Source organism: Stigmatopora argus, chromosome 24 (genome assembly GCF_051989625.1).
Source record: "Stigmatopora argus isolate UIUO_Sarg chromosome 24, RoL_Sarg_1.0, whole genome shotgun sequence".
Lineage (NCBI taxonomy): Eukaryota > Metazoa > Chordata > Actinopteri > Syngnathiformes > Syngnathidae > Stigmatopora > Stigmatopora argus.
In genome coordinates, this window is record NC_135410.1 from 3,275,941 (window position 1) to 3,286,440 (window position 10,500).

Sequence of the window (10,500 nt, forward strand, 5' to 3'; positions counted from 1 at the left end):
AGATTGAAACCAAAATACCTGCGTAAGAATTTGCAGTATAAGCATAATAATTTCTTTATAAGGTAAACTGCCGGCATCCCAGACAAAACAATTTATGAGTCCTTCGTAGATCATTGTGAACTTGCATCTGTGTGTCTGGGTTGCGAGGTCTATCTCCCAGTAACAGTCCTTGGAGGGTGAGGTGTTATGTCAACAAGCTGGAGCCGTTTAGCCGTGCCTCTGCATATTTAACCTCAGTCTCAGACTGTAGAAGGTCCCCACCTTGTGGACTTCCTGTGTCTGTGCTTGCTACTGCTACCAAAGAAATTTCCCGAATACGGTATGAAATAAAGTTCTAATCCTTATAAAGCGTAATTTATGGGTGTGTCAGTGTGTGTGTGTGTCTCTATGTTAAGATTCTACGTTTGTCCAAACCGTGCAACGTAGAGAGTTGAATTTTTTTATGGTGGCCAGAAACGGCTGTCGGATCCTGATAGACGAGAGATTGAATCTCTTCACCTTCTCTAAGTGTGTAAACTCAATCTTTTATTTGTTAAAGCTGAAAGCAGAGTTAATGCATGATCGTTGTTTTTACATGATGTGCCTTAAACACACCGCGTGGCTGATTGGACGAACGCAAGACGCCTTTACACGTCATTTACCAACGTCAATTTCGGAAGAATTTCCGCCAGCGAGTTTCTAGGTGCTACCCGAAACACTTTTTTTTCTGTCGTGACGGAGTTATAAAACATCCACACATCCATAAATCATGCTTTATCTCTTCTATAATCCTTACAAAGCGCGATATGTGGATGGATGTGTGTGTGCACCTGTAAACCACACTGGAGTGCTTCCGCTTAGTCATTTCCGTTTGAAGTTTGTTGCATGAACAACGCAACAGCACCGCTATTGAGTTTTTATTTTCGTCATATTTTCACTTTGGTTTACAATGTTTTACCAAAAATAACTCCCAAACATTGCTTAAATAGGTAAAATTCGTCAGCCTTTGTTGGAATAATGATTAATACCCTTAAATCATTATTAGTAATATTTAATTAAAATTGGAAGACATCTTTCACATATCTGGTTACAACTTGCAAGGAGCCACACTCATAACGCGCCTTCGTTCCGGAGCATTTCTGACGTGCAGTCTCCTCTTCTCTGTATTTAGTCGCACATAACTGAAAACATTTCAATGTAATCTGATTCAAAACAATTGCCATTATTAGATTGAAACCAAAATACCTGCGTAAGAATTTGCAGTATAAGCATAATAATTTCTTTATAAGGTAAACTGCCGGCATCCCAGACAAAACAATTTATGAGTCCTTCGTAGATCATTGTGAACTTGCATCTGTGTGTCTGGGTTGCGAGGTCTATCTCCCAGTAACAGTCCTTGGAGGGTGAGGTGTTATGTCAACAAGCTGGAGCCAGCAGGGTGACCTCGAGTTTGTCCCAGTCTCAAATTAAAGACACTCTTATACAAAAGTAATTTAAATGCATACATCTATAATATCATCATAGCCTTATTACTTATTAAAAATGCTTACAAAACATATAGAAACATCCCATAATAAATCCAACAGCCTTTCTTTTGAAATTGATCGTCAGATTTCCTTACTTTTTCCTAAAAGGTATACTCCTGCTTCTGTTTATATTATACATTCCTTTTTTGCATTTTTTTACATACGTTTGCACCGTCACTTTTCACCATCTCATCTCATTTTCTGAACCGCTTTTCTCCTCATTATGGTCGCGGGCGGTGCTGGAGCCTATCTAGCTGACTCCGGGTCAGATGCGTGGGACACCCTGAATCGTTGGCCAGCCGATGGCAGTGCACAAAGAGACGGACAACCATGCACACTCTCACCCATACCTAGGTGCAATTTAGCCTGCCATGCATGTTTTTTGGAATGTGGGAGGAAACCGGAGTACCCGGAGGAAACCCACGCAGGCCCGAGAAGAACATGCAAACTCCACACAGGTGGACGTGACCTGGATTTGAACCCAGGACCTCAGAACTGTGAGGCTGACGCGCTAACCACTCGTGTCACCTGGCTGCCCACTTTTCACCAATTATGCCAAAAAAGAGTTCTCATTTATTTCGTATCAAGTTGCGAAAGGCATAAACAATTGAAGCGCTCCAAGAACACAGCACAATATCCTGCATTCCAAAGTGGTGGCGAGGCTTCGACCTTGGCAGTCATATATAATCCTTATCCAACGTAGAGAGTTGACATTTTTTATGGTGGCCAGAAACAGGTGTAAGATCCTAATAGACGAGTGATTGCTTTTCTTCACCTTTTCAAAGTGTGTAAGCTCAATCTTTTATTAATTTAAACACCCATTTTTCAAAAGAGAATTTTTTTAATAGTGTAACAATTGTCTTTTGGTTCTCTGTTCCCACCTGCTTGTACATAATATAGCTGGTAGGGGAACCATGTAAATGTTAGTGTTCCACCGTGCGGTTAAGAGAGAGACACACGGGAAGTGAACGCTCTTCCCCTCTGGAGATGCACGTGTGTTGTTGCAAGAGAGTGCTATGTATGCTGCAAATAAAAAAAAAAGTTTTCTCGTGTGCACTAAGACACCTCGCCTCAGAGGAAAATGAACCAGCATTATGAGGGATTTACGACTTACATACGGCCGTGAAGCTGGCACGTCGGTCCCACCTGCTTGTTTAGAATCAAAAGACAATTGTTGTGCAATTAAAAAAAAATTCTGAAATGGTTGTTTAACAAATAAAAGATTGAGTTTACACACTTTGAGAAGGTGAAGAAATTCAATCACTTGTCTATTAGGATCCGACAGCCGTTTCTGGCCAACATAAAAAATGTCAACTCTACGTTGCACGGTTTGGGCAAACGTAGCGAAATAATCTTAACATACACACGCACACACACCCATAAATCACGTTTAATAGGGATTATAGATTAATTTATTATTGTTTTCACACCTATTTTGTTCAATAGCTGCCAAGCCATTTGACAGATTGACACGAAATTTACAGAAAAGATAGGTAATTACCTCTTTTTTAACACCTTTTAGTTATTCATTAATACTTGTAAAATATAGGTAATTAACTTCTGTTCAATGAAAACATTTTAGTTTTTCAACAACACATTCCATTTATTAATGATTAATTTATTACTATTATTAGCACATAATGTCTTCAATAGCTCCCAAGCCATTTGACAGATTAACGTGACTGAAACGGATGTGGCATCCGTTTAGGTCACGTGGATGTGGTTTTGATAGATATTTCAAGCAGCATAGACGTACCGTAGCCATGGCTTCCAAGCGAAGACGAGAGAACTGTGATACTGATATTTTGCCGTCGAAACAAAATACAACGAACTGCAGCCTGCAAAAGTTCAAGACGGAATACAGTATTATATATCCGTGTTTGGCGCCATCAACCGAAAGAGAATTAGAGAATAGCGTTATTTTATGGATGGGTGGGTTTTATTACTCCTGTCACGACAGAAAAAAAAAGTGTTCCGTGGAGCACCTTGAAACTCGCTGGCGGACCAATGAGCCATGCGGTGCGTTTAGCGCACATGTTGAAAAGACGATTCATACATCAACTCTGCTTTCAGCTTTGACAAATAAAAGTTGAGTTTACACACTTAGAGAAGGTGAAGAAATTCAATCTCTCGTCTATCAGGATCCGACAGCCGTTTCTGGCCACCATAAAAAAATTCAACTCTCTACGTTGCACGGTTTGGACAAACGTAGAATCTTAACATAGAGACACACACACACACTGACACACCCATAAATTACGCTTTATAAGGATTAGAACTTTATTTCATACCGTATTCGGGAAATTTCTTTGGTAGCAGTAGCAAGCACAGACACAGGAAGTCCACAAGGTGGGGACCTTCTACAGTCTGAGACTGAGGTTAAATATGCAGAGGCACGGCTAAACGGCTCCAAAGACGTCAAGGACTAGCACAAAGAAACCAAGCCACGTGACGGGTGGGGTCGAGTCGCAAAGGTCGCTAAAAACTAAGCACAAAGTACAACGCAAAGTAAATGGAAAAACATCAAGAAATATTCAAATCCAATTAAAAAAGATAGAAAAGCAGCAAAAATACGAAACGAGCAAGAGCAAACGGATCTACCGCTACCGGCTGCCACTTGAGCGGCGCCATCTTGGTTGCAGAAGCAAGAACCGATAGATAGACAAGAAAAATACATTTTAGAGCTAGATTACTCTGGAACCACACAAGGTCTTCCACAAGGTGGGGAACTTCTGCTGACTGAGTCCAGGGTTGAAAATATGCAGAACCACCTTCCAAGCTTATTCACAGTAGTCTAGAGCTGAAGAATCAACAGGAACAGTGTACAACATTCCTGATACTCCGTTTCCGGTCTGGTGAGCGCCGACAGCTCTTCCATCTTATCAGGGAGGGATCTCGCTTTCCCCACAATAATAGATGGAATGATTCGTCTTAAGCGTTATTTTTTGTCCTGGATTTCCAGCGGCATCGAGGTGTTGCTCTTTCTGCTGCGTATTGTTCACAGCTCATCCCATGTGTATGACAGCGGAGGCATGGCTGAATGGTTCCAAAAAAGAACTAGCAGAAAGAAACAAATAGAACAAAGAAAGTTGCAAAAACATTAAAGTAAAAAGTACAAAGTAAAGTAAAGAGTATAAAGAACAAAATAAAGTAAAGAGTATAAAGTACAAAGTAAAGTAAAGAGTACAAAGTAAAGTAAAGAGTATAAAGTACAAAGTCAAGTAAAGAGTATAAAGTACCAAGTAAAGTACAGAGTATAAAGTACCTAGTAAAGTACAGAGTATAAAGTACAAAGTAAAGTACAGAGTATAAAGTACAAAGTAAAGTACAGAGTATAAAGTACAAAGTAAAGTAGAGTATAAAGTACAAAGTAAAGTAAAGAGTACAAAGTAAAGTATAAAGTACAAAATAAAGTAAAGAGTATAAAGTACAAAGTAAAGTAAAAAGTACAAAGTAAAGTAAAAAGTATAAAGTAAAGTAAAAAGTATAAAGTAAAGTAAAAAGTATAAAGTAAAGTAAAAAGTATAAAGTAAAGTAAAAAGTATAAAGTAAAGTAAAAAGTATAAAGTACAAAGTAAAGTAAAAAGTATAAAGTAAAAAGTACAAAGTAAAGTAAAAAGTATAAAGTACAAAGTATAAAGTACAAAGTATAAAGTATAAAGTATAAAGTACAAAGTATAAAGTACAAAGTATAAAGTACAAAGTATAAAGTACAAAGTATAAAGTACAAAGTATAAAGTACAAAGTAAAGTACAAAGTATAAAGTACAAAGTAAAGTACAAAGTATAAAGTACAAAGTAAAGTAAAAAGTATAAAGTACAAAGTAAAGTAAAAAGTATAAAGTACAAAGTAAAGTAAAAAGTATAAAGTAAAGTAAAAAGTATAAAGTACAAAGTAAAGTAAAAAGTATAAAGTACAAAGTAAAGTAAAAAGAAAATGGAATGTATTGAGAAATATTAAAATGTAATAAAAAAGATAGAAAGGCTGTAAAACGCAAAAAAACGAATAAGACCGGACAGCTACTGCCACCGGCTGCCTCCTTCTGGCGCCATCTTGAAAAAAATTCTGTATAAAGTTACATAAAGATACTCCTTTCAATTCAATATGATGCTCCTTGAGATGTTTAAAGCTTGGGAAATCTTTTTGTATCGAAATCCAGGTTTAAACTTTTTCACAACAGTATCTCGTACTTTTTCTTGGTTTCATAATGCTCTCTGCATTTTAAACAAAAACCTGAGACTATCACGCAGCAGGTGCATTTATACAGAGACATGATTACTCACAGGTCGATTCTGTTTATCATCATCACTCAACATTGGGTCGGTCATTCAAAGATCCTCATTGAACTTTGGGAGTGAGTTTGAACATTTGAACATAAAGGGGACGGATAATATTGCATGGCCTACTTTTCAGAACTAGCAGAAAGAAACAAATAGAACAAAGAAAGTTGCAAAAACATTAAAGTAAAAAGTACAAAGTAAAGAGTATAAAGAACAAAATAAAGTAAAGAGTATAAAGTACAAAGTAAAGTAAAGAAAAGAGTATAAAGTACAAAGTAAAGTAAAGAGTACAAAGTAAAGTAAAGAGTATAAAGTACAAAGTCAAGTAAAGAGTATAAAGTACCAAGTAAAGTACAGAGTATAAAGTACCAAGTAAAGTACAGAGTATAAAGTACCTAGTAAAGTACAGAGTATAAAGTACAAAGTAAAGTATAGAGTATAAAGTAAAGTACAGAGTATAAAGTACAAAGTAAAGTAGAGTATAAAGTACAAAGTAAAGTAAAGAGTACAAAGTAAAGTATAAAGTACAAAATAAAGTAAAGAGTATAAAGTACAAAGTAAAGTAAAAAGTACAAAGTAAAGTAAAAAGTATAAAGTAAAGTAAAAAGTATAAAGTAAAGTAAAAAGTATAAAGTAAAGTAAAAAGTATAAAGTAAAGTAAAAAGTATATAGTAAAGTAAAAAGTATAAAGTAAAGTAAAAAGTATAAAGTAAAAAGTACAAAGTAAAGTAAAAAGTATAAAGTGCAAAGTATAAAGTACAAAGTATAAAGTACAAAGTATAAAGTACAAAGTATAAAGTACAAAGTATAAAGTACAAAGTATAAAGTACAAAGTAAAGTACAAAGTATAAAGTACAAAGTAAAGTAAAAAGTATAAAGTACAAAGTAAAGTACAAAGTATAAAGTACAAAGTAAAGTAAAAAGTATAAAGTACAAAGTAAAGTAAAAAGTACAAAGTAAAGTAAAAAGTATAAAGTAAAGTAAAGTAAAAAGTATAAAGTACAAAGTAAAGTAAAAAGTATAAAGTACAAAGTAAAGTAAAAAGAAAATGGAATGTATTGAGAAATATTAAAATGTAATAAAAAAGATAGAAAGGCTGTAAAACGCAAAAAAACGAATAAGACCGGACAGCTACTGCCACCGGCTGCCTCCTTCTGGCGCCATCTTGAAAAAAATTCTGTATAAAGTTACATAAAGATACTCCTTTCAATTCAATATGATGCTCCTTGAGATGTTTAAAGCTTGGGAAATCTTTTTGTATCGAAATCCAGGTTTAAACTTTTTCACAACAGTATCTCGTACTTTTTCTTGGTTTCATAATGCTCTCTGCATTTTAAACAAAAACCTGAGACTATCACGCAGCAGGTGCATTTATACAGAGACATGATTACTCACAGGTCGATTCTGTTTATCATCATCACTCAACATTGGGTCGGTCATTCAAAGATCCTCATTGAACTTTGGGAGTGAGTTTGAACATTTGAACATAAAGGGGACGGATAATATTGCATGGCCTACTTTTCAGTTTTTTTCCTTCAAAATATCCAATAGATTCTGTCCCACTTCACAATCTTGACCCACCTGTTGTTGATTCTTGACAAAGAAATTTAATTTATAACTTTGTTTGAAGCCTGAAATGTGACGAAAGGTTGAAAAGTTCAAGGGGGCCGAATCCTTTGGCAAAACACTTTATTTTTATGTATAGCAATATAATCACAATCATCAATTGTTTTTACATACAGTAACCCCGACAATTTGAGATACGAGTAAAATATCGAGCATTATATTTATCTTGAAATATGACCATACAGCAGACGCGGGAGGCTGCTCATAAGAACATCATGGCCACTGCCTTTCTCCCCGCAACTCCCTCGTGTAATGTCTCTATGAGCACTGGGCGGAGCATTGCATTTTTTCAGTGTTAACCCCCCCCCCCCCCCCCCCGTTAGTCAGTGCAGAATGGCGCAGCAAGCTCGATAACACGAGAGGAGTATACTACTTCTTGTTGGCAAGTGGTCGTGCGTTATCCTATTGTGAGGACATTTGTGTGCATCATTTTCTGAATATTTTGAAGGGAAGACAAAAGCAAACAGCCTTCGCTCGTTAGGTTCCTGCAGCTGAAAGTCAGGGTGGAGGCAGGGCAAATAGAGCCAACCCGGGAGAAGAAAGGTATAAAAATTTAAAACAAAATTAGAATTAGGTTTAGTGTAAAGTTAGATTAAACTTATTTTTGAGTGTGTCTGTCTCGTAATCCAAGTTCATTTAAATTTGTTTGCTATGTTACGAGCACGTTGCCATGCAAAAAGTCTCTCTCTCCCCTCCGAAATCCATCTTATTTTAGTACTATTAAACATCATAACCACTAGTTATTTGTTACTCTGTTAATAGATGGTGAATTAGAATAAATAAAAATATTTTTCACATCCAATATCCTGGTTTTGGTGTTTTTTCAGAGGGTTTGAACAAATTAATTTGTTTTTAGTTCATTTCTATGTGAAACGCTCATTTGAGATACGAGTAAATTGACATGCGAGCTCAGTCCCGGAACGCTTTAAGCTCGTATCTCGAGGTACCACTGTATTGTGATGCAGTACATTAAAAAAAAAAAAAAAATTCTAAAAAAATGTTTAAAAAGATATGACCAAATTAGACTGTAGTTGGAGAATCACAAAATAGCGGATAATAAAACAAATAAAAAAATTGCTTGACTTGTACATGTAAGTGTATTTTGTAATACAGTAATGCTTTCCCCTCATTTCAGACTGTCCAGCAGGCTCAGTGTTTGGGGAATCAAGTGCAACTGTTCTATGGGACAAAAAGGCAAGAAACATTCCGGTTGGTGGAGACATTTAATCACCACCCAGCAGAGTTTAAACACACCTTAGTGATTGCAGAGCTGGAACAGAGTGGCATAGGAAATGCACTTACCACTACATCCTTATAATTGAAAACCTGAGATGAGCCACAGCCTGATGAGAGAGAAAAATCTACATTTGTGTTCAGTACAAATCTTGTTCAATTAATTGATCGTAAAAGGATACTGGAGACCCTTGGATTCAAACAAATTGACTAAAGGAACACAAGCAACTTCACTAATCCAGAATCAGGGATCTCTGTATTCTGAGGTATTGTATTTGTTACAGTTAGACCTGGACAATAAAACGATAATTATTATTTAAAAAATTGTCAAAAACTATTGATAAATATTAACTGAAAATAGTCTGCTTGCCTATGGTGTTGATGTCTTCAGTCGAGTATTTTATTTCTTTCATATTGCACAGCAACTTTTGGTTTGAAGGCGAATTTATAAAAATAAAGCTGCTTGTCAAAATTTCTGCAAGTTTTATTCATTAAATTTCATAGTGTAAAGAGGCAGTTGTCTTATCTTTGTTGCGGAAAAGAACAATAAAAGCACTTTAAAATCCATGCTGAGCTCCTTTGACTTACCCATTGTAGCGTTTGTGGGCGTTTGCATCCAATGAGCCCTATTTAAATGTCCTCAGAGAAGTCACCAGCTGTCGTCACTCAATCACTCACAAGAAGTTAAGAGGCCATCCTATGAAGCTCATTTCACTGACACAACTTTCTAAGTCACCAAAATTGCTAATTCGTGTTGCTGTATGTATATATTTGACCCAGCAGATTTGATTACTTTTTCTGTTAACCCATAATAAAGTCATAAAAGAACCAAACTTCATGAATGTTTTTTGTGACAAAGAAGTATCTGTTCCAATCAGTCTATCAGAGAAAAATCGGAGTTGTAGAAATAACTGGAAACTCAAGAGAGCCATGACATGTTCTTCACAAGTGTATGTAAACCTTTGACCACAACTGTACATGGTGGGCTGATTGGACATTCTAAATTGCCCTAGGTATGAGTGAGTGTGAATGGTTGTCCGTCTCCTCATCCCCTGCGATCGGCTGGCCACCGATTCAGGGTGTCCCGCTCTTCTAGCCCGAAGTCAGCTGGGATATGCTCCAGCACCCTCCGCGACCCTAGTGAGGATAAAGTGGTTCATAAAATGAATGAATTAATGAAAATTGTAATTCAAATTGCTCTGTTGATGACAAGATCTTAAACTTTTATACAAAAACGTATCCACCTGAGTCTTGCCCATGCCCACCAATAATTGGGAACGGTGACCACTGGGGAGAGGCAACATGAGCATAACATTTCTTGATTGTAAGTTAGCTGCAGCAAATTCAGTGGTATCCTTACTTTCAAACATCTCTACCTACAAAATCTTCAGGTTACGAAAAGCCTGAATGGGGAAATTTTGTCTACATGTGAAACACATTCCAAGTTACATAAGGATGAATCTTAAAAATTCAAACATCCTCTTTTTCTTAGCATCCTATATTTTTATTCCTGAAATTGGCGTGATATAATTGCTCTACTGGCCTTCCATTGGCTAGAGGGGTGCTGTGTCTCCATGATAACCTGAGGTTTGCGCACCGTAGGCAGATGCTACAGACGGTCCGTGCGCGGTAGCGGTACCAGCGGAGTATGAGTGCAACCGTTCGACCAAAAGCCCTTATCCGGGCACTTTTTCCATCTTTTTTTCCGTGAAATAGCGGAGCTCTTCTGGCACCGAGTTCCTGATTTCTGTGCCTTTGACCATTGTTAGTTAGAGTTTTAACACTTTTTTTCTTAAGGTGTATCATATTCAAAATATACATTCCCATTTGTGTCATTCAAAATATACATTCCCGCC

At 36.6% G+C, this 10,500-nt stretch overlaps 1 protein-coding gene across 5 annotated transcripts in view; it reads left to right on the plus strand.

Moving 5' to 3' along the window:
• Positions 1-9,211, plus strand: part of atpaf1 (ATP synthase mitochondrial F1 complex assembly factor 1) — a 30,645-nt gene extending 21,434 nt beyond the window's left edge. For all 5 annotated transcript variants that reach the window (XM_077594633.1, XM_077594632.1, XM_077594631.1 and 2 more), the window contains one exon: positions 8,547-9,211. In XM_077594633.1, coding sequence (XP_077450759.1) covers positions 8,547-8,729 — 183 coding nt within the window. In that variant the 3' untranslated portion in view covers positions 8,730-9,211. The remainder of the gene's footprint in view (positions 1-8,546) is intronic.
• The last annotated feature ends 1,289 nt before the right edge of the window (positions 9,212-10,500 follow it).